Here is a 26,260-nt window from a genome sequence, read left to right as displayed (position 1 = left end):
GGCCTCTTCTCTTTTTTTCCCTCATCAATCATGTCGGAACAGAGGCCACGCAGAGAACAGGACCCCGGTGTATGTGTCGCTGATCCAGTGTTGTCGTGTTGAATTTGCTGACCTCCTTTAGTCAGGGTTCAAGGGTGCCCTTCAGGGTCTTGGAATCTTCTTGTTGGCCCAATTTGCCATCAACCAGTACATGGGAAATAAGGACAAGACAGACTCCACCAGCGTGAATTCTGGAGGCATCCCCGCCTTTGCCGATCGCCCCGATCCTAGCGAAATCGCTCAGCACAGTGCTCTCCCTGAAATCATCGCCCCGATTTGGCCCTCCAACAGCTCTATCGATCTCAGCATTTATGTAACCCCATCTATCATTGTGCCTAACTTCAAGTCACCGGATAGTATTCTTGTGCTGGACGAGAAGAACTTCACCCTTGGAAACTACAGTGACACTCGTGAAATCGACACCACCATCAAGGTCCCAAAGCAAGTTCAACAGAATGGAACTCTCTGGGCTCACTTCTTTTTGGCTCGCACCGGACACCCGTTAGACCCCACCGCGAAGGACTACAACACCGCTGATGCAGTCCACTTCCTCCGACCCCTGAATCAGTACCTTCCTAAGAAGAAGGTCAAGAAGCTGAAGAATCTCCTATCGGGGCCCGAGGATGAACATGACCAGGAGGAAGATAACACCCCGGATGTTTCAACTATGTCATACTACCACCCCAACTTCACCCTGTCCATGATTCCAGACTCTGGAATTGTGAAGATGGCCCAGATGAACCCTGCAGCTCGACAGTATCTGCAGCTGGAGCGGACTGGTGCTCGCGACGCTACTGGAAAGAATGGATGGTACTACCCGATCGCTTTCTTCAACACTTTCTGGCAACTGAAGAGCCACATGACTGAGTTGAACTCCACTGTGGAAACTCTGCCGTTGCATATCACCCTCAACAACATGGCGAACTGGAAGTTTAACATCATCAGCAGTGTTGATGAAGGCTCCAAGCAAAGTTCTCGCCAGGCTGCCTATGGCCAGCCTGTCCCCGGTGGTGGAGATGGAACCGAGTGGGAGATGGTGAAGGAGATTCTTTTGGATACGAACATTTGGCTCCTCTGCACCACAGGCGTAGTCACTGTTTTGCATATGTTGTTTGAGACTTTAGCCTTCAAGAACGATATTGTAAGTGGATCTCTCACCATTAAAGGTGTGATATCCATCATTGCTAACACTCTCACTTTCTAGGCTCACTGGCGTAAGAAGAAGGACGTTGTTGGCACTTCAGTTCGGACAATCCTGGCGAACGTCTTCATGCAGGCTGTTATCTTCCTCTACCTCATGGACAACAGCGAGAACACCTCTTGGATGATTCTGGGTAGTCAAGGATTTGGTATCCTTCTGGAATTCTGGAAGATCACCAAGACCGTCGACGTTCGCTTGCGCCCGCCGCCGGCTGGCTCTTGGTTATCATTCTTGCCCTATGTGATTGTCTTCGAAGATAAGCACAAGCTTAGCGAGACCGAGGAAAAGACAAAGGAGTACGACGAAATCGCCTTCCGCTACTTGTACATCTTGGCTGTTCCCCTTCTGCTCGCATACGCCGCGTACAGTCTGGTCTACAACACCCACAAATCGTGGTACTCCTACGTCATCCAGACCCTGGTAGGAAGTGTCTACGCCTACGGCTTCCTCATGATGGTCCCTAGTCTCTACATCAACTACAGGTTGAAGTCGGTTGCCCACATGCCCGGCAAGGCCTTGACCTACAAGTTCCTGAACACCTTCATCGATGATCTCTTCGCCTTCACTGTTAAGATGCCCTGGCTCCACCGCCTGGCAACCCTTCGGGACGACGTTATCTTCTTCGTCTGGCTCTACCAGGGCTGGAAGTACAAGGTTGACTACAAGCGTGTCAACGAGTTCGGCCAGGGTGGTGATAGTGACGAGGAGGAGGAGAAGAAGGAGCCTACTCCTGCCATTGAAGGCAACAAGAAGGAGGATGTGGCTACTCAATCCTCTTCCCAGGCTACTTCCAAGTCTACCCGCAAGAGGAAATGAAGGACAGTTTAGATGCAGGTCTTGTCAGCCAATGAGCCGATGGACCTGCTCAGGAGCAACTCCTTTGCATACGTAGTGAATCACTTGATTTCGCTACTTTTGGCATGATGTTGGCGAGCGTTGGATCATAATTACGATGTCGTAGTAAGCAATGTTTAATTCTGATCATTTTAATTAGGATACCTTAAGAAAACAACTTTAGAGTTCTGAACTTTTTATCCACGAGATGACTTTGTAATATGCTACATACTAGTAGTATCGGGATAGCCAGATCCATAGATAAAGAGGTCGTTGTTGATGGTTACCCGATTGGGTTTAAGGCCTTTTTGCCATCTTCGCGCCCACTCGTGCTTCTATGCAATTGTCGTTGGATCTGCACCAAAAACTTTCATTCCTTTACTTTCATTAGTTTTATGTAATATTATTGCAAGGAATTTCATCCGACAAAACTTCCTCGTTGCATTTTCGAAACGCGCAATTGGAGGAAACGCGGCATTGAGCAACTACGCGCCAATACCACCATCTCGAAGCAGACTACATTCTACACCAATTGTGGGAAAACTTGCAGCAACATTTGTATAGATGGATATTGATACGGGTAAGTTGTGTTCATATTCTTCCAATTGAACCATGCTAACAATTCTTCAGGTAGCAACCAACCAAGTGGCCTGCTTGATGCGGTCGAGCACTTGGAAGCCGGTATGGCCAACGAGCTCTCCTGAGATGGCAGAATTTTTACTAATGAGATTTGGCAGTTGCATTTGTCCCGCTTAAGCAGAGATACACAGATGCCAGTCTACTAGCCAAAACAATCGCCTCAAACGCGTACGAGAGCGGCATTCCACAATCCGTGCTGGCCCGTCTCCTGAAGATTCTGACCACGAAAAATAACCTGGATCAGGGTACAGTTACAACACTGATCAAAAACCTGTACCCTCAAGAGAGAATCGCTTCCAAGAATGTCACTCAAGTGGTGTGCTGCCTTGGGCCTAGCAAGAACAAACCGAGCCCCGCCACGCAGGCTCTGCTATTGCGCTGGTTGATACTTGCATATGATATTTTCGAAGAAAGGACACATCTTACCAAACTGTATGCTGTTCTTTTCAATCATTTGGACATGATTAGTCTGCGAAAACCACTGTGCCACCTTCTCTCGCTTATAACAAGACGAAAACACGTCAAGCCATTCCGCATTCAAGCCCTGATGGAGCTGGTACAAACTGCTGGCGGTGAAGACAGAGAGCTTATCAGCCTTCTGAGGATTTTCAAAAATTATTACCCTGAGATCATTCTAGGTGAGTTTGGGGGATCGAGAAGGAATGCTCTCTTCTTCAAACATCCAGATCCCGAGTGGTCAAGCCATGTGAAGGTGCTTCAAGATCAGAATATGGAAAGAGTACAGACCGGCCAGGGATCCAGCTTCCAAGTTGTTCATCGAGGGACTGTGAAAAGAAGCAGGATTGAAGTTGTCATTCCAGCTCTACAAACCTCACGGGTATCTCATAAGCACACATCCCTAGAGGAGCTTCGTGACATTAGCCATTTTGTCGACAAGCTTGACAAGATCGAGTTACCAAATCAGATTATCTCAACTTTGGGCGATGCAATGGCCCAGAAGTATCTTCATCTGGTTCAATCCGAACTTGCACATCATCGTCTAAATGAATGGCTGAGAAGTTTCCTAGAGGATAAGTTGGAGACACTACGTGAGGACGAAGATGATGAGCCTGAGACATTATCATATGTGTTGGATTTTGTCGTGGGATATGCATCCTATACCAAGGTGAGTCCTCCGAACAGATCACTGTCAACCCACGCACTGACAAAAGATCAGGACCTCCCACCCTCGATACGTTCTTTTTTGAAGTATTATCTGCAAATATGGAATGGCAAGGATAATCGTGACCATGTCTTCCGACTTCTCCAGTACATTCCAGTCGAATCTTTCGAGTCTCTTCGGAGAGAATTGTTGTCACCATTGGAATCAGCTGTGTTGGATGAGAGTCTTCGTTCCAGAACAGAGTTGCTGGGGTTCTATTCAGCGTTGATCAACCAATGGGGTGTGAAACTTCGATCACAGTCAGATACGACAGAAGAATCAGTCCCTCTGAGTCAAGTCATCGTGCACGCCGAGCTCCTAGCATCTTCTACCCTGGAGTTCTCAGTGGAGGACGAGGATAAAATGTTCAAGCCGGCTACAGTCTCTGTACTCGACTTCTACAGAACTATTTCAGAACTCTTTTCTCACGCACCCCAAAACGGCCGCTTCCGCCTCACACTTCCGCACGCGCAAACCGTATACACACTCGCATTCACACCCAGTGTCGCTGTGATCTCAACCCTCAACTCCATCCTGGCCGTCTACAAATCTGCATTTGAGGCTTCTCTGAATTCCCAAGTTCTGCAAGCACAAAACTCCCCGGCTTATGGAACAGATCTCGTTGGTCGGTTCAATGGGTATGTTATGGACATGTGTAATGTGCTATGGCGCAACCGTGCACTTAACACCGAAGACCCGAACGCTCTAGGCTGCCTCATCCCAGCGCCGACCACCACTGCCCTCACGAACTATATCAAGGATGTATCTGAGGCAGCTAGGCATTATGACCGTGAAAGCGCATTCCATCTTAATCTTACATCGATATTCTCTCTCAGTCACCACGCTGCATTCTGCAATCTGTCTGCAGCTTGCTTTGCAGACCTGGAAGAGGACCAACAGGTAGCGGATCATCCCCCGAGATTGAGAAAGCCCGTCACCCAGAAAGTGTTACAGGCACTGGAGAAGGATGGCGGTGCCAAGATTACATGGCAGGAGTACCGTGTACATATGCTAGATTGGTTGGATGCGATTGGGTGCCGGGGTACTAGCATTCTCATGCGAAGCACAATGAAGGCTTTGCGCAAAGAGTAATAATAATATGTGTGGTTTCGCACCAGTTCTAGAAATGAAAGTTCCCATAACGCCATTTAAATGCTCGGTATCGGTATAATACATATTTGTACATGTTCGGCCCTCAATATGAAATAGTCTCGGTTTCAGACTGACCGCAGCATAAGGTCGAAGAGGTTAGAACTTCTCTATCGAGTTCAGATAGATATCTTGAACACTGGGATCTTCCCGTAGAGCACTCAAGAGGTCCTCAAGATCTTTCACCTGTTCCTCATCCTTGACCTCGACCATGCTATCCCTGTTGGGATCCCAGAAGATCTCCAATTCCTCAATACTGAGACCTGACAGTTTCGAAAATGTCTCACCCACAGTTTTCGTCTCTGACGGATCGGTCAAGATTACGAGGCGACCCTTGTCATCGGTGGTGATATCTGCCGCTCCTGCTTCGATCGCCTGGTCCAAGTAGTCATCTGCATTCGCACCATCTTTCTTTTCCATAACAACCCTTCCCTTCCGCTCAAAGAGAAATGTAGTCGGGGTGACGATTCCTCCATTGTCTTTGATCATATAGCGAACGTCTTGTAGCACGCGCGCTTTCTGATCCGTTTGACACTCCACAACCGCCGCTACCGAACCAGGCAGCATGGCCTCAATTGTCACAGATTCTAGCGCTTGACCCGATACACTAAGTCCTTGTCCGCGAGCAATTGCGGCTTCGATGATAATCTTCGGGATGGAGGCTCGTTTCGCATTCGACAGGGCGAGGGCTAGACGAGGATTGTACTTCGTGTCGGGTCCCCACACTAGGATAGAGCATTAGGACCTGAGATACACACAATTGAATGATCATACATACTCTGTGTAGCACTGGCGATTTCCTTTCCCACTATTTGGCGTTCCCTGCTTTTGGCCTTGTCGTTTTTGGCCTTGTCATGTTTAATTGTGGACCATTTGTTGTGCCCAGAGAAAATGACCGACGAGGTGCTGAAGTAGCGACACTCATGACAGGTGGAATCAACTCGGGGCTGGCGTAGCAGCCTACTAAGCCTGAGAGCCATAATGCTTTCCCTCCATATATTGTAGACGAAGAGCTGATCTCTATTGAGATTCCCTCGGGCGGCTGTTTATCCGATCTCCGCAGGCACTGAGGCCACACGATAAGGAGAACATGGGGTTGACGCAACTACTGTGAACTAAATACTCCAACATTTTTTTTTCTTTTTCTTTCATTTCTTATGGGGCTACGCTTGCCCTGAATCTATCTCATGTCTTCCGATACCCCAGCACCCTCTCCTCCACAAAATGGGGTCCCTGTGCTCGATATCCCTAAACTACATGCCCTCCCCTCCGAACAACAGGAACTGTACATGCTTACGTTCACCTCCGACCTCGTACAATACATATCTGGATTGGAAGCTACGGAAGTTACATCACACCAAAAAGATCTCAAAAAGGAATTGTTCAAGATATTGAACCTACCTTCACCGACTATCACTCGAGTCCTCCGCAACAATCTAGGGCGATGTTTTGGCACAATACTCAGCAAAGGGGACCGCGGGATCCTTTTCGAAACAATCACCGACCTGCTGGCAATTGTGAATGCTGGCAAGAGTGAAGCCGAATTGAAGACCAAATTCGCTGCGGCGCATTGTCTAGGGGAGGTCTTTGCGACGGCCGGTGAGAGCGCGTTCATGCAGTCCAATGTTGCGGTTTCAGGTGCGCTCAAGCTGCTGAAATCAGCAAGCAACCATACTGGTCTCAGGGGAGTTATCTTTGCGGTGATACGCAAGATTTTTGTTGGAATTGGTGTTCCGATCGATGAAGGAACTGCTCGTGATATCTGGAAGCAGGCCCGGAACGCTGCCATCGGCGACAAGTCCACTTTCGTCCAAGTCCATGCATGCCGCTGCCTGGAGCAGTTGGTTGCCACAACACCATTCTTCGATAACACAAATGACTTTGAACACCTCAAAACTCTTGTATGGAAGGTTATCGACAGCCCCGCTGCGCCGGTGCGGCACGCCGTTGCCGCGGTTCTTGGTCGGGCACTGATTAATCTACATGCTACGGATGCGCATATCACGGCCGCCCCGAAACCGAAATCAAAGAAATCGAAGCGCATGTCGAAGAAACCTGGCGTGGGGCTTGGAGATGAGGAAGATGCTGAGATGTCAGAGTCGTCTGCTCCCAAGAAAACCGACTCGCGCTTGTTCTTCCTTCTTCCGGACTTGTTGAGACAGCTTTCGACCCAATATCTGAAGAGTACCACTTCGAATCGCTCACGCGCTGGGATCTGTATATGCTACAAGTATGTTGTGCGCAATCTGGGAGACAAAATTGTCGAAGAGCGCTATGGTCAGATTGCGACCAACTTGCTTGTCGAGTTGTTGAATCATCCGACCATCACATACAACCGCTTCCGCTTGCTCATGACAAGGAAGTTTATCAAGAGTATCCTTGAAGATACCATTGGCCAGGAATTATTGCGCGAGAACAGCCAACTTAATGCCACAACGTGGCTAATCAACGATATCCTCAAGGACTACCCCCAGGTTATCCAGGAACGTCGCGAGCCGAGCAAGTACACACTAACGAGTGCGATTAGCGCTCTGTCCTCATTGATTTCATCCCTTGGTTCCGCCTTTAGCGTCCAGGCTGATAACTGCCGAGATGCTTTGCTTCAAGTCCTTCCTCACCCTAGCTATACTGTTCAAGTGCACGCTGCGCATTGTCTGCGAAACTTCGTCCTAGCCGCTCCTCATCAGCTACTGTCATGCGTGACAATCTGCATGAACAGTTTGAATAGAGAAATCGGACAGCTAGGCACACCGCGCCCGTCGCCTCGCCGGTGTGTGGGCTATGCAAATGGATTATCTGCAATGCTCAGCACTTCTCGTTTACAACCACTGTATGGAGCAGTCGATGTCTTTGCGCGCGTTTTTACCCAGGCAACCGATCTTCTCAAGACGAGCGGCACTTCGGAGCTTCGGGTTGCGAGCATCCAAATCCAGGTAGCATGGATTCTGATTGGAGGTTTGATGCCTCTGGGACCCAGCTTTGTCAAGACACATCTGTCTCAATTGATGCTTCTCTGGAAGAACGCACTCCCCAAACATCTCGGCAAGGAGAACGCTGCCCAACCAAGCACTGTCGAAATCAGTTTCCTTACTCATGTGCGAGAGTGTGCACTGGGCTCGCTGCTTGTGTTCATGGAGTTCAACAGCAAATTGATCACATCAGATGGCGCAAAGAGAATTGCTGCGATGCTGCAAAACACCGTCGAATTTTTAGATGAGTTGCCGAAGCCGAAGGCTATGGAAGATCTTTCGCAAAGGCTCCACCCATCCTTGCAATTGCAGGATTATTCGACTATGGTGCGCCGACGTGTGTTGCAGTGTTTTTCGAAGCTCGTGCATGTCCATCCACCCAGTCATGGGGACATTATTTCTCAGTCCAGACTTCTCAGCTTGGCTATTTCCTCATTCGCTGACCCGGATGCCCAGTACAAGCAACTTGAAAGCTCCATTTCTGGCTCCGCTGGACAATTCGATGGTCTATGGGATTTATGTGATAATTATGGATTTGGTGTCACTGGAATCTCCCGAGAATATAGTCGTGCCACCCTGTCTGGCAACCAGGAAGATGAGAAAAGTCCCGCCTGGTCTGCGCTTGATTCCGTGGACCAAGTTGTGGATGATACCTTAACTTTCCCTATTTGTGAAGCCAGCGAACATGACGCGGTTCTCTTATACAGTTTGCGAGATGGAGATAAACTTGCCGTTGATCCCCCAACAACAGGAGTTGTCAACTCAGCAATCGACTTGTTCTCTGTGGCCCTCGCTCTTCATTCGTCCAAAATCCAGGAAAGCAGTGTGGAACAGATCGCTACATTCCTCACTTCTCCCGGATTACAAAGAAACCCCGGCAGGAAAGCAGCATTGGTCGTCAACATCTCGGTCGCTCTTTTGCAAACTTTGAAAGTTGCTGTTAAGGAGACAGACTTTGTGCCTGGCAAGCTAAATCCGTCCACTGATAAGATTTTGCAAGAGCTTCTCCAGAAGTTCGTTATAGATGCGGATCCAATTGTTCGTACAATCGGCGCTGAAGCACTTGGACGACTTTGTGACAGCGCTGGAAATACGTGCACCAATACCCAGGTTAATTGGCTTGTTGATACCATCGTCGCGAACCGAGAGCCTAATGCTAGAGCTGGCTGTGCTGCTGCCCTAGGATGTATCCATGCTCAGATTGGCGGAATGGCAGCTGGTCTGCATCTGAAGACGATTGTTGGCGTTTTAATGTCTTTGTGTAATGACCCTCACCCCGTTGTACATTTCTGGGCTCTTGGAGGCTTGGAGAGAGTTGCCAACTCCGCTGGTTTGACATTCTCACCTTTTGTCTCCGGCTCTTTGGGGATGCTTGCTCAACTCTATATTGCTGATACCCACAACGAGGAAGCAGCCGCGTTGGCAACATCCAACATTGAAATGTCATTCTTAACACCTGTCGTGATCAGTCGATGTGTGGACTCTCTCATTAATGTCCTCGGGCCGGACTTGCAGGACATTGCGAAGACGCGAAATCTCATTCTGACCCTACTTCGCCAATTTCAGTTGGAGGAAAACCCAGCATTGGTGACGGAAAGTTCCAAATGCTTGGACCACTTCTCGATGTATGCTCCCAGCTATGTCGACCTTGAGGTATACGTGAAGCGACTGCAGACCGAGCTTCGAGCAAACAACTTCCTTATGCGGGATGTGGCAGTTCGTGGACTTAACAATCTCATGAAACGAGACGCACCGTCTGTGATACAGACGGTGGGCCACTCTTTGGAAGATGACATCTGGCTTGCATTCGATGAGGCACCAAACAACAAGTCGCTGAAGTCAATGATTCAGGACTGGCTACAGCAGACTGCTTTGACGGAAACTGAGATGTGGATCCAACGCTGTCAGAACATTATGACCAAGACACGCCACAACGTGGAAGCACCTAGCACAGCTGTTCAAACTGCAGCTGCAGATATCCCCGATGACGAGGTTGCGGGTTTTGCCTCGGCTGCTGGGGAAGGGCAAGGTGACACTGCGAACGAGAGCATATCCGGCCAAGAATTATTGAAGTGGCAGACCCGCAACTTTGCCATGAGCTGTCTCTCCGAACTTCTAGCTACCGTTCAAGAGGCGATTCTCCCAGACTCTGCTATCCCAGCAGAGCTAGCTCTCCAGAAAAACGTGGGAGATATTGTGAGGATGGCCTTTTCGGCATCTACTGCTAATGTCATTGAGCTGCGCATATGGGGATTAAAGATCATCGACCAGGTTCTTACCATGTTCGGCAAGACACCGGATCCTGATTTTGCGGAGGCCTCACTCCTCGAGCAGTATCAAGCTCAGATCGGGTCTGCACTTACTCCTGCCTTTGCTGCTGATTCCTCAGCGGAGCTAGCCTCAGAGGCTATTAATGTGTCTGCGACTTTCATTGCTACAGGAATCGTAACAAATGTTGACCGCATGGGGAGAATCCTGAAGCTTTTGGTTCTGGGATTGGAGAACTTCGCGAAGAACCCGGAGACTACTGAAATTGGCGATCTCAAGGGTCTAAATTCAAATGCTCGGGTTATGGTCAAACTTGCTCTGTTTTCGGCCTGGGCCCGGCTCCAGATCGCAAGCATCGACCATGAGTACTTGACCCAGGTGGTCCAGCCTTATATTGCGAAGCTCACACCTTTATGGCTTGCTTCTCTTCAAGAATATGCTCGATTGCGCTTTGAGCCAGACATATCTGGCAGTTTGGGGACAAGCTCGACCGGTGACTTGGATGAGGTGTATGCCGCGTTGAATCGTGAGACTTTGTTAAAGGTAAGTCCTGGTCTGCCTACTGTATACGGCAGACGCTAATAACATATTCAGTTCTACCAAGACACGTGGTTGTACTTGGTTGATGCAATTGCTGGGCTCGTCGAGAAAGATATTGACTTTGTTTTCGATGCTTTGGATGGCAAGTTACAGCTACCCGAGGAGCCTAGCGGCGCTGAAGGTGAGGAGAAGCAAAAAAAAGTGGTCAAGAAAAAGGAAGACGAAGGGAAAGGACATGACATTAATTATCGCGAAGAGCCGGTCGCATTCTTCTTTGTCTTGTTTGGACTGGCTTTCGAATCTTTGGTTGATCAAGGGACTTCAGCATCGCAACGATTGGAGATCCTTCAGGCCCTGAAGCGAATCCTGAGGCCTGTCATTTGTGGAAATGCCATTTACCAAGATGCAATTTTCACAGAGACCATGGATAGTTTCGACCGTCTTGTGTTGACAGAAGCTACCCCCATCCAGACCGTCATTGTCGAGATTGCCCAAAACCTGTCCCTAGATCATCCCGCAGCAAAGGGTGATTCGGAACGCAGTGACCATCTTTCTGATGACATCGAGCAACTCTTCGAGTTAACAAGAAGCATTATTCTTGTTCTTGCCGGAATGCTTCCAAACCTCCGCGAATCGACGCCACTCGCGCGATTCAACGTCACTTCGGATGAGTCTTTGACTCTTATTCGCTTGGCACTACGTTCTCTCGTCGAAGTTGCATCCGTATTCCCATCCATCATTCGCAACGACCTCCATGCTTGTATCCTACATATTTTCACAACTATTCTCGCGACTGGCATCTGCCAAGCGGGGGTGGTTCCGCAGGCTCTTCCCATCTTCAGGCAGTTTATCCACGGTATTACCCACCCAACGGAATCACCCGAAGGCCTTGAGGTCGTGTCATTCCAGCTTCGAGGATGTCTCACGCGCTTCCTGACTATTCTCACCATCGCTCAGCGACGGGAATCGGATATCTCTATCCCCTGCGCCAAGAACACACTCCTCGCCATCACTTTCCTCCTGACTGCCGGCGCACACGTTATCCCTCCCCAGGAGCCAGTCCTGATCCGAGTCCTCGATGAGTTACTTGATTGTCTTCAAGACGTTGGTCTTGCCACCGTAGCCGCTAGCTGCATCCGTTCAATCCTCGTCAAGCCAGGTTCCCGTTCGATCACAGACGAAGTCATTGGCCGATACCTCACCCCGCGACTAATTGCCTTTATCGTTGCCTGCCCCCTCGACAATGGTGATATCCCTAGCGACCCCGAAAATTCCCGCACAGTGATTGCTCGCACACTCGTGTCGTGCATCTCCAACGGCACTTTCTGCACTTCTGAACTGCCCGTCGCTACATCCCTCATCATGTCGGCGCTTTTGGCACGCGCCAAGCGTGAAGGCGAGTCGGTGCACCAGGAATCCGCGGGCCACCTCCTCGAGCTTGCCAAGGCTGACCAGCTTACTTTCCGGACGCTGGTGGCTACCATGGACGCAGACCAGAAGTCACTTTTAGAGGAGGTTCTTCGTAGCGTCGGTGTCGGAGCTGTTTCTTCGAAGACTGGCGCCGATGTGGCAGACAATGCTCCGCAAGCTGCGCCGAGTATAGCACTGCGCATGGATTTCTAGGAACCTTATATGGTATAAAAACCAAACGAAACACTCTTATGATACAGTTAGATGCATACAAATATTTATATTACAATTTCGGAGAACAGGCAAAGTATCAAGTGCAAGCCAGTTATATACAAACCGTTGTAGAGCGCCAATATCGAATATCGACCAGTACCGGAGCTTATTGTATCCCTACCCAATACATCAGGTGACCTTCTCATTCCCATCTCAGTTGTATCTTCGTGTCTACATAGACTTGAATTGGGATCATAGTATGGTCTAATCCGATATTGCGAGCCAGTCTGTTTGAGAAGTCGAAATACCACTGGACCGTGGTCGTGCCTCCCGGGCATGCACCTCATGCAGGAAACAAGACTAGATGCTACGAGGCTGCACTTCCTGGACGAGCATGTAAACCTCCGTTCATAGGTCCCTAAAATGGCTATATAACCGAAATAAAAAAACAATAGAGAAAGGACAAGTGAGGACGCCCTGCTACAATATATAGAAAAGAAAAAAAACCTATAACTTCCTAGTCAACTCATTAATACAGGTTGAAGATGCCTTCCATGGGTTCTAAGATGTGGAGCCCTCGGATCTTCTCACAAAGGATGCTGCAATGCATGGCAAATTTCTGCAATATTTTCGAAGCCAGGGTAAAATCAAATCTCATTCGCAGTAGCTTAAGATACTTTAGCCAACAGGATCAAAGCAGACAGTAAATGGAATAGAAATAGCCAATCCTTCTTAGACCCACACCCATCCGATGTAGAGGTAATTTCCATGCCGACCTTGATTAATATCAGAGGTTAGACCATCCCAGCCGAGGCTGATGATATGATTATGGCTGATCACGCTCTCACTGCGGAACAGCGCAATACGACTTATGTTCTGGCTGCCACCGGTCTGAAAGTGCAGGTACCGGTAGTCTCCTTTCGCACCTTTGGCGAGATCATCATAGCGGGCATCCTCTCCATCTTGAATGCTGATGGAGATGCCGGTGACGTTGGGGCTGGAACCGTATATCGGAACGAGCCAGACATATCTTCCAACGAAAGGAGAATGTTAGTGCTTCTGATTCCATCTGATAGGCAGTGGAAGGGTATGAAAGGACTTTGCTTACTTTCCTTCGAAACCTTTGTTGATGTCGCCGCTGGTATGAGTATAGACTTCTTTGATGGAGTCAGAGGGCTCCGAACTGGGATCATCGCCATAGACCACCTGAGAAGGGTGTCATGATACCATTGATACGTGGACTGTTCTTGTGGCGGAATGCACTTACGTCGATATCGTGGAGATAATACATGGCTCTCGGTGCTTGCGCGTCAGAAAGATAGTTGCGGATGTTTCTTTTTGAGGTGGGTAGATTCAGGTTGGGAATAACTGTAGAATGTACAGATACACATCTTGATGCACCAAAGAGCAAATGAGTGCAGCTGTTCTCAAATTCAAAAGTTTTGGAATTGATAAGCTTGTGAAGGATCTCGAACTTTCAGAACTGGGCAACAGCATTGCGGCGATGTTGGGAGAACTGACGAGCAACAAAAGAAAAGATGTTGATGGTAAGTCCTTTATAATTTCTCCTTATTTTCAGCGATTTATATGCTTATCACATATCCGAATAATATGATAGTATATATAGCTCGCGGAAATCACCGCGAATGGCATTATACTCGCCCATACCAGCTCGCGCTTTACAGTCAGTTCTATATAAGATGCCGCCTAGCGCAATGGCAGCTGGTACCTATCCATCCCTTGCTTTGATACTCGCTTTTATTGATACAAATAACAGATCACCATGCTCTTAGTGATCCTATCGAGCGTCTGATGCCAAATTAAGCGCAGGAGTATGCTGATAGTCATGGGATATATAATCAAAATGCAAGTGGTCCTATTTCGGATGACTACATTGTCCCATATCCCCCTTTTAACACTTGTATGGTCTCTGTCAATATTCAATTTTATATAAGCTAACTATGGCCAGTTGAGCTGAGCTCTCCTGCGTATTCGGAGCTTTTTAAAAGTCCCTATTCTACCTTTCGGATACCTTGCGATGAGTGATATCAGCATCTAAATGTAGAAGGATGTAGGATGTATTGTGATCGCTGAATTGGAAGCCAAACTTCGGCCGCGTTCTGAACTACTGTCTTGACTTTTGTGCACTCAGGCCGATTATCATCGCCGGGATAAGCCCAAATGTGACAATAACCACGGGGAAGTCGCAGGGCCCACAGCCCCGCTGTAGTAGCTTTATCGGAGCCCTGAAGATGCACATGGTCCTTGCTGGTGAGCCGAGAAGCACCAGTGCTGCAACATACTACACAGTCAAAGGCGGGATGTAGGTAATACCTAGAACGCATAACCCGGACAGCTATACAGATGAGGTGCCTTAGGTTAAGGAACAGTAGATGCATTCTAGTGCGAAAATGAAGTTATGATTCTTGTTATCTGAGTTTATTGTACATAGGTAGGCCGTGAAAATAAAGATAGGCTTTTGTCTATTGGTGTTGATACAATGGGTGTAAAAGAGCTTGGTCAAGTGATACATAAGACCTGAGAAAAAGAAAAAAAAAGAAAGAATATGTGGCTGATGCTTATAAGACATGGGGAGTGGAAACTGTCAAATAGATAAACGAAAGGAGTGTGTTCGTCGCGTAGGATGTAGTATGTTCAAGATCTCAACCAAGGGATTCGCCGAGATGCGCTTCAGCAGACGGAGTGTCCGTTTGAATGCCACTATCTTGGACGACTCGAGTTTCAGGGGTGGTTTCTTTGGTAATGACCGGATGCTCCATTTTCTTGGCTTTCTTAGGCTCAGGCTCCTTGCGCGTGGAAGCATACTTCAAGAAGACGATAATCATGACTTGTGACGGGGTTAGCTAGATGAGAAATCCAATTGGGGAACAATGTGGCACTTACAAGCACAGATAGCAATTGTCAGAGCAGCGCGTCTGGTCAAAATCCATCGGAGACCTTCGATCTCACTCTTTCCATCACTGTTCAGCGATACGGTGATCTTATAGTTCAATTCCTGAACTGAGGTGTCGATGCTACGCTGCTGCTCTCGGGTGGTCATCTTGTGATCATTGAACATGCCCTTGATGTCGTCTTTCATGCCTGCAAGTTCCTGGCTGAGACGCTGGGAAATTATATCCGTTTCATGCTGCAACTGTGTGCGTGATGAGCGCTGATGCTGTATTTCCGAGTTTCGAGCTGTCTGAAGCGACGATTGAAGCTCAGAACATGCTGCTTTGAAGAGGTATTCCTCATTCTCGACATCGGATTTGGAAGTGAGGGTCTGTCTGGCAAGGGAGAGGTTGTTCTGTAGGATAGCCCGCACAGCCTTCATGATTGTAGTAGACTGTTCCTCGCTGTATCCTCCTTTCGATAGATCCTGCACCAATGAATATGTGTCGAAATGGTGTACATACGGTGCTGGGGACAAATGCGGCGGGCGATCATCGGACGAGGGTTCCCCGGTTGGGGATAGGTAAACAGACGGCGAGGGCATGTGGAGGACATGATCGAACGGAGTTTGGCTTGTGAACGCGGATGTATCTGTACTTTCTTCCGATGGGCCTTCGGAAGGAGGGGGCGAAGAAGCCGGAGCCTGTTCCTGTTCGGCACTATCTATATTTGTTCCCTTCTCCTCGTGCGGTTCCCGGTCCGTTGGGGGGTTGTCTTTCTTTGTGTCGGACTCAATTTGCTGATCAAGGGCTGGTGTCGCCGAAGAAGCCGTATCTGCGGTGTTTTGCTCGGCATCCTGTGGTTGTGTGTCCGACTGTGACTCTTCCGGCGAAGCTGCCTCCGACTCGGAGGCATTTACAGCCTCACCGCCAGCAGATGGATCCTCTGGCGCGTCTTGAACCTGGTCATTTGAACCCTTCTTCGGACGCAATGAGGGAGAAGTATTCGGTTCAACGGCTGGGCCGTAACGCCGCTGATACGCATCGCGCTGGTGTTGCTGGCTCGTATGAAATCGTTGATTGGGCCGGTATGGGATTCGAATTGAGCGGTATGTTCTCGGTTCGCATGATCGCACAGCACGCATCAAATTCGGATACAGGAACGGCAGCCTCGGTGTCGCCATGGTGGTAACCAGCATATGGAGAAGCTAACTTTCTTTCCCGCGGGGAATCATCAACGTCACCCGTCTCCGGCGATATATGATGAGTCAGCTTTGCACGTGCCGATTTTGAGGAAGTTTTGATTTGTTTATTTATTTTGTCTTTTGCCTGTAGACATGGGCAAGCGATCGAGGCTTTAGATTTGACCAATCTCATTCTAGATGTCTGGATTTACTCCGTAGACCTAGAGCATCTCCAGTTGCCTACATGATGTTGGTATCCAAGCTATCCGAGCTCGGCAGGATCTGATTGGTTGCTGGTCTTGCTCTTCACACCCTAGGGATATTCGACACTCCATTTATCGTTCCTTGAAAAGTATGGACCAAGGTCTAAACGTTGCAGGTGCTGGATCGGAGTAGGTGTATTCTGATAAACTGGCAAAATGTCTTTCAGCCCTAAGACTGCCGTTTCATACTAGGCCATTGAAATTTAAGGTCTCTGGGTTTCCTGTATATATGATTATAGGGTAATACTGTAATGGCAGTGCGGCGAATATTTTCTAGGGTATTGCTATATAGTTCCACCTATGAGGTATAGTAGGACTATGCTTCGAAATTCCACATATATTGCTATATAATCGAGTTAAGTGCCCACGATACTAAAAACGTGTCACTTTCGGATGGCTCAATTACCGGGTTACAGGCTTGCAGCGGATTGGGAGCCTTCCTAAAATAGGGAACTACAATTAGAAGACTATAAGGTCTTTGCTTCAGACTACAATAGGCCCCAGGGAGACCAGCTGATTATGAGAGAATTTTAAGCAATAACCTTGCAAATACTCAAAGCTAAGATGCATCAAAGTGTATTGAGATAAGAGGCTCAGAAACAAAGGTATACGAAGTATGTGCTGCAGTGAGGTATATAAATGTATCAAAGAAGCTCATTCTTATTGGCCATCTAGATATCGTTATATATATTTCGCAACATTTGTCTAAATGGCAAGTTTGTAGCAAATAAGGTTCTAGCTGATGTGGAACTATGGCTAGCAGCATAATAGGCAAACGGATCATCATATCATGGACATGATACCTACAGCCCGGAAGTCTACTTGCTAGAGATATTGTGGATTATAATGCTGGTTCTCTGTCTTTGATTGCTGTGACGGTAGCCCAACGAGCGTAGATCAGTTCGACTTGCTTACGGGGGATACTTAATTCTTCGAAGATACACAGTTCCCGCTATTCTAAGGTAGTGACAACCTGGCTTTGGATACGGCCGTGAGTTCCAAAACACCAATGGTCTTCTGGTCAGGGCTCTATACGCTGAGAAGTCTTGTGGCTTTCCTTTTATACTAGGCTTTGTAGAATTAGTCCTGTAGTATATTATACAAGTTACGATGAATATCTATAGTATCTCTGAGGCATGAGTAATGAAAATATAGAAGGAATTACATATATGCTATATCTAGAGACATATCGATAGGCCTCAGGCAGGTTCAGATACCAGCTAGAAGCAACAATGCAAGAGAAGTTCTAGAAGGAAATAGATGGGTACACGTGTGGATGTTTGTGTTTTGGACAAACGGAAATTTTAGGGAAAGAGCGATGGTCATGTCTGTATATCTCTAATTTGGAAGGTACGCGCCTTGAGACATATTCTCCAATCTCTCTTATTTTCTCTTTCACTTGTTTACATCTTCTTCCATACACATGTCAACTCAAGCTATCAATTGACGACGAACCCATCGTCTTGGCCCGGCTTTTCCAACCATTTTCCTAGTTCTGATTACCGTAAAAATCAAATCCCCAAAAAAAGAAACCTGCTTCCCTAGACGCGTTGGCGCCTACCAATCCCTAGCTGTGTCGACCAGCATACCAAACCGTAATCGACAAGCATTGAACTTTATGCCACAATGGCGCCTGTACAGACACCCTGGACCTCGATTCTGCTGCAGGAGAAGCCTGGACTGCACGAATACAACCATGCTCTGTCAAATGTCGAAAAGTACTACACTCGCTTGCATCGAGCTATGCAAGACGAATCCATCCACGACCAACTAGTTATCAACCCAGACCAGACACACTCGCGACTACTGAGATCCTTCGAAATATTGCGAGGCAAACAGCTGCCAGGCCCTGTTGCTGAGGAGATCTTCAAAGCCATGGTCCTCCCATTCGTTCATGACAACATCTTCTCACCATCACAAATGATCGAACTCGTTGGATCCGCTCTACCTCTCGTTACAAAGCAAAATTCTCAATTTATGCGAGACCTCGCCAATACTCTCCTCTCAGCACAAGGATTGTTTGATCACCTGGTGGCCAACGAAAAATACACTGTGGTTATCAAGGAATGGCTGTTGCCGAAAAGAAACCATCTTCCCCTTGCTCTCTCCAGACAGATTGGAGACAGGCTTATTGCCATGTGTAATGCCTGTTCCGCGGATCATGAAATGGAGACTATCGTTGAGGATTGGGGAATTGCTCAAATACTGATGGAATCCATCAACTCGCTCATTGAAACATCTTACGAAGAAGAATTGAAGCGGACCAAAGTGGAAAACTTACCTCCTCTAGAGTCAATGAAAGTATTCAATCGGGACGACAAAAAGTTGACATCAGCTCAGCAAGCCCCCAAAAGGGAATTCAAGGTCCCAGATGAGACCCTTATGCAAATGAAGCACTTCAACCTCCCACCACCATTGTCCGCTCGAGGCCTCACCCATGCAGCAGAGAATCTTCAAAATGAGATAATCCCGTCACTCATGCGCTCTGCCCTGGAAAGCTTCCCATGCAGAATCTGCTTGGATAGGCTCACAACTGGGAGTCTTACAGGCACTCTGGCCAGCTCGACAGACCTGCCTTCGGATCGTACTACAGCACCGGGAAATGCCCAAGACATTTTCGGAACAAGAGTTGGCCTTTGGAAAGTTCTGCTGTCTGATGTCGCTTTCAAGAATGCCAAAAAATTGGTCCGTGGAGGTAAGTGTCTAACATGATCACCCATTTGCCTTCAATATATGTAATATGATCATTGCTAATCTTATCAAGGTGACTTTGGCGGCGTGGAACAGAAGCTCAGAGATTTAGCAAGCGGCGAATGGAAAGGCAAAGATCTCTCTCGCCGGGTGGGATCTAAACAGCAGAAGAAAAGAATGCAAGTGCCAGTTTTGGAAGTGAACACTTCTGCAACTGTGTCGATCCTGTGGCAGGTCGATGTCGGATTCTACGATGAGCTTCCGTGGGTACAGCAGCAAATTGTCAAAGGTAAGTGTCTTTCAAAATTCTCACGACTTGGCGATTCATTCTAATTTGGCAGTTTGGCAAATCGTGACTTCGGTGGAGGAGGTATGTTTCTCAGTCGAACAACAGAATACGTCTGCTAACTTAGTTTTACAGCTGGAAACTGCCATCGAGCAAATACTTATTATCCAAGAATCCTACAGCCCGGAGCTTACTCAGCTCTGTTTGGAACGTCCTGTTCAACAATCCGATGGAACTTGGACGCCACAGAGGTTCGGAAACGTGAAAGAGACTGGGTCTTATCAGATGAAATCCATTGCTTCCTCCAAGATAACCCCAGCTCTGATTGAGATGTCAAGTATGGATTTATCGTCATCAATTCCATCCCAAGCCATGTATGTGGGTTATAAGCTAACCATGAGTTTCCAGACAAATTTTACAATCTCACTGAGCCGTTCTTGAAGTCGATCGTTGATGAAAAGGACACGGAGGAGTTTCCATTCGATCTCTCGCCCGAGGAATTAGAAATTGTGAAGCACTTCAGCACGTCAAGCTTGATCCTAGGACGAAGTGGCACAGGAAAGACAACCTGTCTGTTGTTTAAGATGCTTGCCAAGCACAAAGCAAGTCAATCAGGCTCGGATGAGCAGCAAGCTCGACAGGTATATCTCGCTTCTTACGATATTCGGATGGAAAATTGACATTGATAGCTTCTCTTGACTCGCTCCTCCTATCTGGCTTCAAAGCTTCAAACATATGCCAAAAGTCTGATAGATGCTCAGTCCAAGACTCTTTCGACCGGAGAAGATGTAGACTCAGATTTGAAACCGACTTCCTTCTTTGCCCTGAAGAATTGGCATTTTCCGGTTGTCTGCACTTATGACGAATTTCTTGGGCTTCTGGAAAATACCATAAGGTTTGAACATCTACAACGCCAACCTTCTAAATATTTTTCTTTGCTAACTTGAAGTAGAATGGCTGATCGTAAAGACTTCCTAAGAGACATCAATCCCAACAAGTCAAAGGGTCTAGACCCACAGGTGGGAGACAAGCCACAAGTGATTGACTTCAGCATTTTCAAAACAGAATATTGGGGGGCTCTAAGTGGATTAGTTCCGCCATCTTGTTCTCCGGAGCTCCTATTCGCAGAGATTATGGGCGTCATTAAAGGTTCTAGCATCACGGCAAAAAGCCTGAAGCCTTTATACCGTGCAGAATACGTCAAGAAGAACGCGAAGGCTTCTCCCGCCTTTAGCTCTGAGGCAGAGCGGGAGAAGGTCTTTGGAGCATTTGAGCGCTATGAAAAACAAAAGAAGCCTCGCAAGGAGATTGACGAGTTGGACCGCGTCAGTGCCTTGCTGAAGTCCCTGAGAGATAACAAAGTTCTAGCAGAGCAGATACAGCGCTGCTTTGAAGAGATCTACGTTGATGGTAGGTCGAGTGGTCGAGTTTCAAATATTTGAGAGCAAAGTACTAACTATGTGTGTAGAGATTCAAGACTTGCGTTGTCTCGACATCGTACTACTTCTAGGCTGCCTCAGTGACGCCCGTGGGATTCACCTTGGTAATATCACCCAAATGTCGGCACACGAGTTTAACCAACTAACCGAACTTAGCTGGCGATACTGCCCAGTGCATATCAAAAGATTCGGTTTTCCGATTTCCTGAGATCAAGGCTTTGTTCTACGAACATTACGAAGTCATTGCCAATGAACTACATCAGCCGTCATATGCCAAACCTGTCCAATTCTCTCTGGCTAAAAACTATCGCTCGCACCAGGGAATCTTAAGCTTTGCATCATGGGTTATGCAGCTACTCTGGCAAGGTATGAAAGTCACAAAGATCGGACTTGTGCCTATCTAACTATTTAGTATAGGATTCCCGGAAACAATTGACAAATTGGACCCCGAGATTGGACAGATTGGAGGACCGAGGCCAGTTATCTTTGGTATGCCTCATCGCCGCATTCGCACTCAATTACTCACATTTGTTACATAGCGGGATTTGACTCCTCGATTCTTTCTGCCAAAATGATAGGCTTGGTCAAGCTCAACGACAAGGTTGCCGATTTTGGTGCTGAGCAAGTCATCCTTGTCCGAGACGATGCATCAAAGGACAAGCTACAAACACAAATTGGCGAAATTGCCCTTGTTTTGACAATCCTTGAAAGCAAAGGTATGGAATTTGATGATGTCTTGGTGTATGACTTCTTCGGCGGCAGTGGGCTTGGCAGTAGCTACCGGTGCCTGTACATGCTTGTTCAAGCAGCAAGAGCGCAATTTGATTCTCAGAAACATGCAGTGAGTATTCCAAGAAATAACCAGCTAGTTATGATTGCTAACGTGTTCCTACTAGGCCTTATGCTCCGAACTCAAGGTATATCTATTCCTATCTATTTCTTTGCCAATGCTTCTTCTTGCTAACAATTATAATCAGTCACTTTACGTTGCTGTTACTCGAGCTAGAAAGCAACTTTGGTTTATGGAAACGCAAGAGAACAGCGTTGATCCCATTATTCAAACCCTGTTATTGAGCAACAGCCTCGAGCTCGCTGAAGTTGTGAAGCAGAAAGACCCTAACGCAAGTAACCTTCTAATTCAATTGACTCGCATACTCAATTTTCGCAGGTTGCAGAAAAGGTCATGGTTCTACGGGCTGGTGGCTCGGTGGACCCAGAAAGGTGGCTCAAGAGGGCAGCACATCTTCTCCATCGGAAGAGCTTTGCAGAGGTAAGATAGTGTTCGCCAACCCGGGGAGAGCGTCGTGCTGATAAGAGCTTAACAGGCATTATTCTGCTACAAGAAGGCCAATGATCCTCGAGGAATGACACACTCGCAGGCGTGTCTGCATGAGCAAGAAGGAAGATCCCATCGAGCAGCTGGAAATACTGAGGAATTCGCCGCATGCTATGAAAAAGCCATCGTTCTTTTCCTTCAGATTGGTCTCATTAATGAAGTGGCGATGTGCTACGAAGGTCTTGGGCAGTTTAGCAAAGTTGCAGGTTTGTTTTTCAATCGCGCTAAGTTTGAGGATTACTGACCTCTCTTCTAGAAATTTGGAAGGATCGGGAACAATATCAAAAAGCTGCGTATTTCTATGAGAAAGGCAAGCTCTTTACCGACGCTTCGAAGTGCTACCATTCTTGTGGTCAGTACGAGGCGGCAATCGAGGTATTGCGCCGCGGAGACCAGTTTGATGAGCTCGTCACCTATGCAAACAGGTTTTTACATCCTAGTTTCTCTATATTGATTACAAGATATTGACTTTATATAGGAATCGCGAGTACCTGAGCCCGCCAACCTTACTTCGTTACTCAAGACTCTGCAATATTCTGCTAAAGCAGGGACGTGTCTCTGCTAGTCTGAGGGCGATAACTATCAACATGCTTGGATCAGATGCGTGTAAGATTTCTTTTTTCCAAGAGTTTGAAATGTGGGATCAGCTGCGCGCGCTATACTCGTCAAAGGGTAGATGGTTTGAGTATTACGATCTATCGGTGACTGTTGGTGACATACCTGCGGCAATAAGCACATTGCTGGTCTACAAATTGATACCCGTGGTCGACAAGCCAGTTGTTGAAAAGCTGTTCAACTACTCCATGATCGAAGTCTTGTATGCCCACAGAGACATAATTCCGGGTAACCCTGAGCGAGATGGGCTGCTGAAATCAGTTAAATCAACTTTCCTCGAAAAGCTTGGGGCTCAGTGGAGAACACTCTTGCTGTTGATCGATGATTTGGAGGACGTGGATTCACCCGCTTCAGTTAAAAACCTGGATAAAGGTCTTCTGAAGGATGTCTTGTGTCTTTTTGTTTGTTTCCAATCTTGCCCACTTGTGGGTAGTGAGCTAATTATTTCTAGGTGATCGTATTTGAGCCGGGAGTGTTCACCAAGCGGAAAATCGAACATCTTCCCATGGATATTGTTATCCGAGTTGGAAAGCTACTGCATGACTCTTATGCTCGGAACAATTACTCTCTTATTTGCCTGGCAATGACTTGTGGCATTTTTACCAATCCAAAACAAGAGAACAAGGCGATCTTGCTTCCGTGGTCTCCGCTGAGGACCAACACAGCAAAGGCTCCCGATGAATCCTCATTCGAAAACTTGCTTGACATGGCAAAAGATCTCATTCAAGAGAAGTTTTCCGCAGCACTCACTCAGTTCCATGAAAGTGCATACAGTCTTATGAAGACGGAATTCCCGCCGACATGTTTCCAACAGCTTTACAAAGGCAAGCAATCACCGTTGATGCTCTTGGTTCGAACGTCTAACAATTTTAATCAGGATATTGTTCAAAGCTTAAAGCCAATGAATGCACCTGGGGCCATGAGAAGCCTACTGCTGAATTAGCTATTGCGAAGTTGAATGTGAGTTAAGAACAGAGAAGGAATATAAGATCGACTAACGGTTAATTCCCGCAGTGCCTTCTCACCGTGGCTGAGGTTTTTGCGCGGCTCACACCTATTTATTATCAAAGAGTCATGGGCGAGGCTTTCAGTAAACCTTTTCTGGGTCGTAGTAAGTGGTCGGTCCAATTTGGTCGTACGTTCCCTATCTGACATACTGTAGGGAGAACTTGGATACAACACATCCAGGAGGAGCTGGTGATTGTCAGTTCACTAGAGCAGTCCTCTACTGCAATTGCAAATTTACGCTCCAACTTGCAAAGCAATTCAGAGTTTGCTGCAACTGCATACTGCCTCGAAGACTTGCTGTTTTATCGTATGAACAAGGAATGGGGTTCGATGAGCAGCCTTAGCTCTGCTCTAGAGAAGGTGCAAGAAGCCCAAGTTCTCGGTATTATAAACTCTTATTTCTGAAAGATTAGAAACTGGGTCTAATACTTAATCTAAATTTGCAGGCCCTCACCCAGCCACGCGTTTCCAGCGAGCACTTATTCTGAATATGGATCGCAGCATGCCACCACGCCCGAGGAGAACCGGCCATCCGCTTGCGCTGCCTTTGACAACTTTGAATGCTGCTGAGAGGATTCGGTCGGCGGTCGGAAGACGCCACGGTCAAGACTTTGTGAGAATCTTATCAATATCGTCAGGTATCTGACTATACTAACCTTTTTGTAGCACAATGGCGTCAATGCCTTTCTCGTCTGTCTTGATAAAGCACCTAAGTCCTCTCTTGGGTCGTTCCATGCTGTTCTGTCTGTGCTCGAGTTTTCAGCTACATACGTTGTATGTGCCTAGATCCCGTCGATGATATAACATGTTACTAATACCACCAGCTTTGTATTGCCAACCCAGGAAAGGGCATCGTAATTCCGTGGTCCTGGGCTTTGCAGCATCTTTCGACAATTATGCAATCACCCGCCAAAGACCATACGTTCAAGGACAGAGACATTCGAGTGCACACAACCGACTTAATCAACATGATCACCAGCTTCTGCACCCTCATGGAAAATGTCGAAAATGCCCTTACCAGCGGGGTTCTCAGATTCCAGGGAATGGGACGCAGTGGCCTTCCAATTCCTATTATCAAGCGGCGCTGCACTGAGCTTCTGACTACTGTGAATCTCAACCTGAACCATTGGCCCAAGCAGCCAATTGGCTTTAAGGAAATGGAGAAGGTCGTCAACAAGGTATGTGTCTTTGTTGATAGTGGTATTTCGTAAAACAAGGCTAACTGGATATATAAAACAACCAGACTCTCCGATCCCTTATTCCACCAGGAATGGCACTAGAACTTTCCAGCAGTGATAGGTTCCGGCAAAGTTGCATCCGTGAATATGCAGCCTACAAGCAGAAAGACGAGCTGTGCGTCATTGCCCTTGATGACAGAAAGTCGGCCCCTCTGTTTCTGCGGTCTTTCACACAAGCCAATGCGAAATTTGCTCAGCTCAGTGATATCTTGAAGGTGTCACAGATTGCCGAGAACCCCCTGTCTATGGGTCTGGGGGAAGATTGGCAAGTTGACGAATACACCGGTTACGAGCTTGATATGATCATGAATCTTCAGCGACGCTGGCGACAGGTGATGGAGGTCCTGGAGAACAACCGCCGCAGGACACAAACCCGCGAGGGCAAACTTATCCAGCACTTCCATGAGGTGTGCACGATACGGATGAGCACGCAGCCCGGAGCTTCTTGGTCAACCCGAGACAAGATACACATGCGCAAAGTGATCTTTACAGACGGTATTAAGATCGCCATGTCGCTTGAAGGTGTTTTGGCCAGCTTCCGACAACTAAAAGACCGGTGGAGGCAACAATTCGATAGTAAGTGGTCCGCCGCGAAGCTAGAGGAACTCTCTGTAATCCGTGGGCGGATTCTGCCAATTGATGGGCAGCTTGAGTACATTGTTGAGCACTGGTCTCCTAAGGGCATTGAGGATGCTATGATGATTACCCCGGCCGAGGAACTCGGTATCTCATCCCGTGAGGCACAACGCGCCCTCTGGGCTGTTCAGCGCGAGATTGAAATCATTCAATCTCAGGTTGAGATCATTGCGAAGAGTGCTGACCGGTAAGGGGGTTTCCCCTGAGGGTCAACAACAAAAACTACAAAAACATTTGAAAACAAAATAA

The 26,260-nt window shown here is 47.5% G+C and overlaps 7 protein-coding genes across 7 annotated transcripts; 4 read left to right on the top strand and 3 right to left on the bottom strand.

The window, feature by feature from the left end:
- Positions 1-30: 30 nt before the first annotated feature.
- On the top strand, positions 31-2,056 carry PGRI_068740 (CLPTM1 family protein; the record flags this gene model as incomplete). The annotated part of the gene is made up of 3 exons (XM_040794588.1): positions 31-69; positions 122-1,180; positions 1,244-2,056. 3 exons carry the CDS (start codon positions 31-33, stop codon positions 2,054-2,056), a joined length of 1,911 nt encoding a protein of 636 aa, XP_040648919.1.
- A 582-nt stretch (positions 2,057-2,638) lies between these two features.
- Positions 2,639-4,967, top strand: PGRI_068730 (Mis6 domain protein; the record flags this gene model as incomplete). The annotated part of the gene is made up of 4 exons (XM_040794587.1): positions 2,639-2,654; positions 2,705-2,755; positions 2,812-3,839; positions 3,891-4,967. 4 exons carry the CDS (start codon positions 2,639-2,641, stop codon positions 4,965-4,967), a joined length of 2,172 nt encoding a protein of 723 aa, XP_040648918.1.
- Positions 4,968-5,123: 156 nt separating this feature from the next.
- Positions 5,124-6,020, bottom strand: PGRI_068720 (post-initiation translation factor DPC29; the record flags this gene model as incomplete). The annotated part of the gene is made up of 3 exons (XM_040794586.1): positions 5,124-5,749; positions 5,803-5,930; positions 5,989-6,020. 3 exons carry the CDS (start codon positions 6,018-6,020, stop codon positions 5,124-5,126), a joined length of 786 nt encoding a protein of 261 aa, XP_040648917.1.
- A 191-nt stretch (positions 6,021-6,211) lies between these two features.
- Positions 6,212-12,424, top strand: PGRI_068710 (AP-1 complex accessory protein LAA1; the record flags this gene model as incomplete). Its single annotated transcript, XM_040794585.1, has 2 exons — positions 6,212-10,804; positions 10,856-12,424. The coding sequence occupies 2 exons, from the start codon at positions 6,212-6,214 to the stop codon at positions 12,422-12,424; spliced, it is 6,162 nt and encodes a 2,053-aa protein (XP_040648916.1).
- Positions 12,425-13,156: 732 nt separating this feature from the next.
- On the bottom strand, positions 13,157-13,715 carry PGRI_068700 (uncharacterized protein; the record flags this gene model as incomplete). Its single annotated transcript, XM_040794584.1, has 3 exons — positions 13,157-13,421; positions 13,533-13,630; positions 13,692-13,715. 3 exons carry the CDS (start codon positions 13,713-13,715, stop codon positions 13,157-13,159), a joined length of 387 nt encoding a protein of 128 aa, XP_040648915.1.
- Positions 13,716-15,087: 1,372 nt separating this feature from the next.
- PGRI_068690 (uncharacterized protein) lies at positions 15,088-16,499 on the bottom strand (the record flags this gene model as incomplete). Its single annotated transcript, XM_040794583.1, has 2 exons — positions 15,088-15,272; positions 15,329-16,499. The coding sequence occupies 2 exons, from the start codon at positions 16,497-16,499 to the stop codon at positions 15,088-15,090; spliced, it is 1,356 nt and encodes a 451-aa protein (XP_040648914.1).
- A 1,889-nt stretch (positions 16,500-18,388) lies between these two features.
- On the top strand, positions 18,389-26,202 carry PGRI_068680 (Tetratricopeptide-like helical; the record flags this gene model as incomplete). Its single annotated transcript, XM_040794582.1, has 25 exons — positions 18,389-19,457; positions 19,527-19,742; positions 19,795-19,823; positions 19,875-20,076; positions 20,148-20,380; positions 20,429-20,634; positions 20,692-21,149; positions 21,208-21,282; positions 21,335-21,544; positions 21,596-21,667; positions 21,718-22,019; positions 22,075-22,095; positions 22,156-22,303; positions 22,354-22,448; positions 22,504-22,720; positions 22,771-22,939; positions 22,993-23,530; positions 23,581-23,979; positions 24,021-24,089; positions 24,144-24,240; positions 24,292-24,519; positions 24,584-24,750; positions 24,804-24,911; positions 24,962-25,315; positions 25,381-26,202. 25 exons carry the CDS (start codon positions 18,389-18,391, stop codon positions 26,200-26,202), a joined length of 6,504 nt encoding a protein of 2,167 aa, XP_040648913.1.
- Between the last annotated feature and the right edge of the window lie 58 nt (positions 26,203-26,260).

Source organism: Penicillium griseofulvum (assembly GCF_001561935.1).
Source record: "Penicillium griseofulvum strain PG3 chromosome Unknown contig_92, whole genome shotgun sequence".
NCBI classification, from domain to species: Eukaryota; Fungi; Ascomycota; class Eurotiomycetes; order Eurotiales; family Aspergillaceae; genus Penicillium; species Penicillium griseofulvum.
The sequence above is the reverse complement of the archived record's forward strand: the minus strand, read 5'-3'. Positions and strand labels throughout refer to the sequence as shown.